This window comes from Myodes glareolus, chromosome 3 (genome assembly GCF_982192425.1).
Source record: "Myodes glareolus chromosome 3, mMyoGla1.1, whole genome shotgun sequence".
Taxonomy (NCBI): domain Eukaryota; kingdom Metazoa; phylum Chordata; class Mammalia; order Rodentia; family Cricetidae; genus Myodes; species Myodes glareolus.
The window spans coordinates 65,071,913-65,079,985 of record NC_142028.1 but is presented as its reverse complement, the minus strand read 5'-3'; the positions used below and the strand labels follow the sequence as shown (position 1 = coordinate 65,079,985).

At 51.7% G+C, this 8,073-nt stretch overlaps 1 protein-coding gene across 1 annotated transcript; it reads left to right on the top strand.

Moving 5' to 3' along the window:
* The first annotated feature begins 240 nt into the window (after positions 1-240).
* Positions 241-997, top strand: Fam229a (family with sequence similarity 229 member A). Its single transcript, XM_048434304.3, has 3 exons — positions 241-389; positions 468-614; positions 733-997. Exons 1-3 carry the CDS (start codon positions 253-255, stop codon positions 833-835), a joined length of 387 nt encoding a protein of 128 aa, XP_048290261.1. The 5' UTR covers positions 241-252; the 3' UTR covers positions 836-997.
* The last annotated feature ends 7,076 nt before the right edge of the window (positions 998-8,073 follow it).

Here is an 8,073-nt window from a genome sequence, read left to right as displayed (position 1 = left end):
GCCGGAGAAGGGACCCCGGTGGCTGTTGTAGGCCAGGGAAGCCAGGCTCTGCGTCCAGGCAAGTCTCCCTCATCTCCGAAGTCTCCATCGAGCTGTTGGGAGATAGTGCAAACCAGTCACCAAACTGCAGTCGCCAGAGCCCTTTGGCTTCAGGCCCCGGACCCTCACTAAATGCCCAAATGGTCAAGGGTGGCCTAGAATTTCAGCGAGGAATAGGCTGTGTGAGGTCAGAACGCAGAGCCCGGGGTCACAATGCAGCCCTCCCCTTCGACGCTAGGGCCCCTGCGCGCAGCAGACACCTGCCAGGCTCCGCCTGGACCGGAGCGTCCTCCCGCCGCCAGGGCTCGGGCAGTTGCTTCCAGCCTGGGACCGGCCTCGGCCTCCGGCAGGTAAGCCACAACCCACGAGCGGCACGGGCAGGGAGCGTCCAGGGCTCCGGAGCTGCCTGACCGTCACTCCCCGCGCAGAGTGCCCCGGGCCCTGGACATGAGTGCCCAGGAGACCCCACAGGGTCGAAGATTCCCCATTGAGGCCGGAGACTCCCCTGGCCTTGCCTCCGCCCCCGAGTCCCAGGACAGCCCGGAGCCAGTAGCTACGGATCATAACCCTGTCAGGTGAGGCCGATGTCCTATCCCTCGGCCCCGCTCCATCTCCATCCCCGGGGCCCTACCCTAGAGGACCCCAAGCGCGCCCCAACACTATGCGCCCCCTGTCGCCTGCCGCTTTCGCCAGGCCGCTCCGACGCTGCCCGGGCTGCCACTGTCTGACGCTGCTGCACGTGCCCATCGACGTCTACCTGGCCATGGGCGGGAGCCCCCGGGCCCGTGCCACCTGAGTGCGCCTGTACACGGCAGCTCCGCAGGAGCCGGGCAGGACGAGGCCAGACGCGGGCCACCACGCTGAGGTCGTACGCGCCGAGCACGAGACAATGATGCACATTTTAAAATAAAAGAATGATGCACATTTTAATAAAGCACAGCATAAACTGTTCTTTCCACTCCGGGCTGGCCGTGTATGTGTATCCGTCGGATCGAGCTGCTCTGCTTTCCACTCCGGGCTGGCCGTGTATGTGTATCCATCGGATCGGATCGAGCTGCTCTGCCCTAGCCAGCATCACCCGACTAGCCATCCCATGGGGGTGGTCCTCCCTCGAACCAACCCTCGACCCACCTCCACTTCCCAGCTGACCTCCCTCTAAGTTAGTGGTTCTCACCCTGTGATTGGCGACCAGTCAGGGCTCGAATGACCCTTTCACAAGGGATCGCTTAAGACTGTAGGAAAACATACATATTTGCATTACAATTCATAACAGTAGCAAAATTGCAGTTAAGAGGTAGCAACGAAAATAACTATGGTTGGGGGTCACCACAACTTGAGGAACTGTGTTAGGAAGGAACTGTATTAACTGCATCAAGAAGGTTGAGGACCACTGTTCTAGGTAGCGGCTTGTCACCCTCTTGCGAGGAATTCTTGTAACTACCCTTTTCCCTTTACCCGCAGAGTTCTCCAGTTGTCCCCCCTTCCCTGTCCTGGGTTCCCCAAAGAAATCTTCATTCTCTGCAGGACACTGGCTGCTCATACCTGCTTAAGACTGAGCAAGGGAGGGAAAGATGAGCAGACAATGTAGAAGAAAAGCAAAGGCTGACCACAGCAAGCCCATGTAGTTCTTCCAAGCTAGCCTTAGATTCAGCTCCCTGCTGTGCCTGGGCCTGCTGTAGGGGTCAAGGGTTGGCCCCTCCTGCTTGAGCCTTTGGTTTCAGTTAAGACTAGTGGGGCTGCTGACTGAAGAGAAAATTATTGGGGAAATGTGTCTTAATTTTTCTAGATGTTTATTTTGCTTTATGTGTAAGAATGTTTTGCCTGTTTGCTTGTGTGCGCATCACATGTATGCCTGCTGAATTCCCGGAGCTAAGAAGGTTAAGGATGTTTTTGAGCCACTGTGGAGATGCTGGAAATTGGGTCCTTTGCAGAGCAACAGCTGCTTTAACCACTAAGTCACCTCTCCGATCACCACCCACCCACCCACCCACCCCACCTTCCAAGTTTTTGTTTCTGTTTTTTTCTTTTCTGTCATGGCCTAGAACTCACTTTGTTGATGAGGCTGATAAACTTTTTTTTTTTTTTTTCGGTTTTTCGAGACAGGGTTTCTCTGTAGCTTTGGAGCCGGTCCTGGAGCTAACTCTTGTAGACCAGGCTGGCCTCAGACTCAGAGATCCACCGCCTGCCTTTGCCTCCTGAGTGCTGGGATTAAAGGCGTGCTTCACCACCGCCCAGCCTAAGGCTGATGAATTTAAGAGATGCACCTTCCTCTGCTCCCTGACTGCTGGGATTAAACGTGCACACCACCATTCCTGGGCCCTCCAATTTCTTTCATTTTTTTTATTCTTTATTTTTAATTTTTTATGTGCATTGGTGTTTTGACATGGGTGTTGGGTCCTCTGAAACTGAAATTAAAGACAGTTGAGAGCTGCCATGTAGGCGCCGGGAACTGAACCCTAGTCCTCTGGAAGAGCAGTTGGTGTTCTTAACCACTGAGCCATCTCTCCACCCCACCCCCAAATTCTTTAATTATCTGTTTTCTAGATGAGGAATTAAGGTTTTCTGGATAATGGGTTGTGCTGGGCATAACAACTAACTAGTCTGTGTCCTCAGATTAGCTGTGAGTAACAACTAGTCTGTGTCCTTGAAACCTACCTCCTCCATAACGGGAACCATGACAGGAAGGTGCCCAAGAAGGGAGCCCATTTAAGTGGAACATGTTCCAATTTTGCTATCGTTATTCTACAGAAATAATGGTGGTGATGGTGGTGGTAGTTATTTGGGGTTTAGGTTGGTTGGTTTGTTTTTAACAGAAACTTACTTTGTAGTCCAGGCTGGCCTTGAACTTTGATCCCTAACTCAAACTCCCAGGTAAACCACAGGTGTGTGCTACTACAGCAGGCCTTATGATTGGTTGGAGTATTTCTTTTCTCTCTTTAAATATGAAGAGATGGAACCCAAAGGTCTAGTTCGATCAGCAACCCTTTGAGATCTGGAGTAAATTACTAAAATACCCTTCCCCTGGCCCACCATGGTCATCTGAAAAAGGCAATTTACTTTTTGGTTGCTTTGTTTGTTATTAAAAAATGGAAACAAAAGCTGGGTGGTGGTAGCACACGCCTTTAATCCCAGCACCTGAGAGGCAGAGGCAAGTGGATCTCTGTGAGTTCAAAGCCAGCCTGGTCTACAAGAGCTAGTTCCAGGACAGGCCCCAAAGCTACAGAGAAACCCTGTCTCGAAAAACCAAATAAAATGAAAACAAAAGCAAACAAACACAGCATCTAATATAGCCCAATCTAACCTCGAATTCACTAGGTAGCCAAGGCTAGCCATAGGTCTGTGCCACAGGCTTGTGCCATCACCAGTTTTGTTTGGCATGGCATTGGGGATCCAGCCCATGCTTTGCACCTGTCAAGTAAGCATTCCACCAACTTCAGTTTCAGTCTCTCTCTCTTTCTCTCTCTCTCTCTCTCTCTCTCTCTCTTTTTTAACTTTTTTTTTCAAGACAGGGTTTCACTGTGTAACAGCCCTGGGTGTCCTGGAACTCACTCTGTAGCCCAGGCTGGCCTCGAACTCACAGAGCTCTGCCTGTTTATTTGTTTGTTTGTTTTTCTTTAAAGACTGATTTATTTTTAGTTTATACGCGTGTATGTTTTGCCAACATGCCAGTCTGCTCACCATGGGCATGCACTGTCCCCAGAGACCAGAAGAGGGCGTCAGATCCCCTGGAACTGCAGTTACAGGCATTTGGGAGCCACTGTGTGGATGCCGAAGATCAAACCCAGGACTTCTGGGACAGCAGCCAGGCTTAGCTGCTGAGTCATCTTTCCATCCCCTTTTTAATTTGTAAGGCAGCTTTTCTGTGCAGCGCAGGCTAGCGGGCACTCGGCAACCTCCTACCACCTTCTCAGGACTGAGATCACAGCACTACCACACCCAGCTAAAGTACCCTTGTGTTGATTTCCTCACAAGCTCGCCCAGGTGGTCCTTAAATGTTAGGCTTTGTGGACTCATCCAGCCCTGAAATGCCAGATCCTTCCACTCTCCCTTTTTCTTCTCATCTCTGGTACTTCCTTCCCTGCCCCACCCTCTCTCAACCTTCATTTTATTTAAAAATACCATAAAAATACTAAATATATAAAAATACTAAAAACAAGCAAACAAAACCCCTAAAATCCTGTAGCATAGACATTTCCTGTACCTCCCATATGGTTGATTTGTAAGGGAGCCTGACTTCAGGCACTGACCTTGCCGGACAGATAGCGACTGCGCTAACTTGCTCTGTGAGCCAGAGAAAGGGACATTCCAGGTGAAACACTGTGGGCAAAAGTTTTAAGGCAGAAAGGTGGAAAGTGATTTCTGGAATGAAGTTTTCACCTCTTCAAGCCCAGACTGTGCTCATGCTGAGAGTCCGGGTCTACTGCAGAAACTCTCGGGACCGCTCGACAGAAGAAAAGGTACACAAGGAAGCCTTGAGGCCCAAGCTGAGGAGTTTGAGCTTTGTTCTGCAGGCAACAGACTAAGCTGGGTTCCATCCTCCTGTTTCTCTCTGTCTTCCGTTCTTCTCCGTCCTCCTCCTATCTAGAAAAACCTCTGGCTTCAACTCCAATCCTGAATTCAAGTCCAGTCTCTGCCACGCACTGCTGCATGACCTTGGGCCGATATCTAAGCCTCTCTGAGCTTGAAGGGGGGGATGTTATGTCCCCTCTATGAGGTTTTGGTAAGGTCATATCTATCTATATCATACCAGGTAGGAGGCCAGACCCAGCTCTTGGAAAAGGCTGAAATCGCTGGCACTCTGACCTTTGATTCCAAGGGGCAGCAGAGAGCCAGGCATCCATGGATACTGCCACCATTCTGCAGAGGATTGGATCTGGAGCCTAGGGAAGGAACAGCTTCTAGAAAAATCCTTAGTTAGAAAGGTAATGCTACATGCCTTGTTCTCAAGGGTAGGGCTGCCCAGAGACAGGACCCCCTGCTCCCAAGCCTTAGCCTGGGCCTGAGCAATGACAAGGGACCCAGAAAAAGACATTTGAATCGTGGCCTTCTCTGACTTCTCTCACAGATACCTTATTAGCTGGCCCCTCCCTAAGGGACCCCCTTTTAGAAGGAAGGGGGCGAATCGAAGTACAGATGGACCCCCCAGGTTTCCATGGAGACGGCAGGGAAAGGGTTGCTGCATCACCATGGCAACAATTGACGTCAGCACTATTTCCCATCTCTTGATATGAGAGGGGGGCAGCCGCCCCAACCGCGAGCAAATCCCCCACAAAGCCTCCTCCCCTCGCTGAGCCAATCAGCTGAAGGGTGGACAGGCTTAATATAGCACTAGAGGTAAAAAGCAAGGCTCTGATGTGTGTCAACCCTCGGTTCAAATCCTTGCTCTGCCTCATCCTAGCCGTGGAACGCTGAGCAGATTCCTTAACCCCTTCAAGCTTCAGAGGTACAGCCAGGGATAAGCTAGCCTTCCTTCAAGGGCTGCAAGAGGTGCAGGTCGCACACTGGGACCAGGCCATGGGAAGCGTGCAGTGACAGTTTCTCATCTTGGGATCTGTCAGGGAGTGGTGCCCTTGCAGATACAGTCTCAACCAAGCGCTAGAGGGGGGCCCCAGGATGATCACGTACCAGACCCCAGGATGTGTGCTCTTGACGAAGTCAGTGCCAGTGGAATTTCCAGGCTCTGAGGAAACCACAGATGTCACGGTCCCTGAAGCCCATCACATCCGGGCTCTGACCCAGCTTCCTCTCTCTCCTCCTCCCCAATGCCCCGGACTGAGCCTTGTCAGCAGTCTTTGACTTCCTGAGCCTCCATCCGCTCCTACAGGGAGAAAGATGAATGGGAGGATCGCGGGAAGACAGGGGCCAACCCTGTAGCAGGTCGGACAGGCAGGGCGGCAGGCATGGAGCAATGGTGGGTGTTCCACAACCACCGCCCCTTCCCCAAACGCCACTGGGAACTGAGCCTCAGAAGCACGCCGTTCTTGCCCGTTTCCTCCAACCCAGGCAAACCCCGGCACCATTCTGAGTGAGATTATGTCACCAGCCATCCAGGCTCCTCATGTGGCGGCCCTAACCACTCTCAGCCTTCTCCTTGCTTGGTTGTCCCGGTCTTCAGTCTCAGGATTCAGCTCTCCTGAAATCTCATCAGTGGCTTATGTCACTTGTCCAGCCACATCAGATACCAGGCAGCTCCTCACAAAACTATCTTCCTGCCTTTTTTTTCTCCAGAGACAGGATTTCTTTTGTGTAGACCTGGCTGTCCTGGAACTCCTCTGTAGACCAGGCTGGCTGGCCTTGAACTCACGGAGATCTGCCTGCCTCTGCCTCCCGAGTGTTGGAATTAAAGGGCACCACCACTGCCTGGCTGTGTTTTTTTTTTTTAAACCTGCCTTTAACCCCAGCCCTGGTGTGAGTGGAACATGAGGATCACTGAGGCTTGTAGGCAGTGAGGGGCTCTTGTCTCAGGGGAATAAGGAAGAGTCCACACAACAGGGCACCCAATGTCAATCTCTGGCTTCTGCCCTAGAATGTGTGCACGTGCACACATATACACAGATAATAAATACTTTTTTAAAACAGTAAGAGTGATGTATACACTGTTAATCCCCAGAGCCTGTCTCCAAATAAGCAGATAAATAAATAAATAAATAAATACCAGTCACCTGTGCTTTGTATATTTCATTGAAGATGCTGGGCTGGAGAGCTGGCTCAGTGCAGTGGTTAAGAGTACTGGCTGCTCTTCCAGAGGACCCGGTTTAATGCCCAATCCCCAAGGAGCAGCCCCAGTTACAGGGGACCCAATACCCTCTTCTATGCTCAGGCTAATGAGCAGAGCACAGGCATACATGCAGGCAAAGCACCACATATAGTATGTAAACGAGAAGACGGAAGAGGAAGAAGAGGAGAAAGAGAAGTGAGCCTAGACTTCTGATTCAAGTAAGTATTTCTACAGGAGGACTTGACTGCCATGAGGTAGGAGCATGGCTGTCGTGGTCACACTGCCCTGGAAGCCTCCAGGAGACAAGTAGGGGTCGGGCAGAAGCCAGCTTGAAAGACAGTAGGGTCTCTGACACCCACTGGAAGCCTGAGGACCTAGACTGGGACTTGCCCATGCCAGGGAGAGAGGGCAAGCCAAAGACTGTGAACCAGCCACACCGCAAAAGCTGCTAAGATAGTAAGAACAGGAGCGCACAGTGTCCCAAAAACAAGGGCCCCAAAGTATCTCAAGTGGGAGGGAGGTTCTGACTGTACGAGTGTCAAGTAGGCCACCGAAGTGGGGTCAAGTCAGATAGGCTCTGCGCATCCCTTGGATTTAGCAACAAGGAGGTCAGAGGATGACCTTGAGGAGCTGTTCCCACGGAATGGTGAATGCGGGAGGAAACCAGATTGCAGCAGAGGCTACACAGCCAAGTCCGCTTCTTCAAGAATGCTGGTCTGTAAGGGAGCTGGAGAAGGGGGTGGAACAGGAAGGCTTGCTTTTCTCTCAGAGATAGGCAAGCCCAGATCCTGCTGACTGACTGGAAGGAGCCATCCTGGAGGGAGGGGCTGGTAGAGGGAGACTGTCCAAAGAGAGAGAAAAGATCCCTAAATATGGCTGCATGATTGGGGAGGGGGCAAGTCAGGGCCTGTGCTGGACCCTGGGGGCTCCAAACTGCTGCCCACTCTCTCCTGAAGCCTATGTGAGTCACTAAAAGCACTAAAAGCCGAACTGGCAGTGTGGGGAAGGGAGCTAGGCCAGGACATTCCTCAGAATCTCCAGGTCAGGGAGCAGGGCCCAATCTGGGCTCAGAGCCCTGAATACCAGGCTTCAAACCGGACAAGGGCACACAGACCCCTCACCCGTTTGTTTTTTACTGTTCTCCAAACTTTAGTTTCTTTTTCAGCCAAAAGAGCGAATTTGCACAGATGGCGAATTTGTAATGATTTAGAGCTGAGGTGAAGGAAGGCATCATGGAGTCTTCCTCTTCTATAGTCTCGTCAGTGAAACTACGCAGGCGGAGAAGGCCTTTGCGATGTGGGTCCCTGTGAGCACGG

Bases quoted from the DNA above. Each gene is read 5' to 3' on its own strand.
- Fam229a (XM_048434304.3), top strand. From the start codon at position 253: ATGCAGCCCTCCCCTTCGACGCTAGGGCCCCTGCGCGCAGCAGACACC. The intron at 390-467 runs GTAAGCCACAAC...CTCCCCGCGCAG, and splicing joins CCGGCCTCGGCCTCCGGCAG to AGTGCCCCGGGCCCTGGACA. The intron at 615-732 runs GTGAGGCCGATG...CGCTTTCGCCAG, and splicing joins ACGGATCATAACCCTGTCAG to GCCGCTCCGACGCTGCCCGG.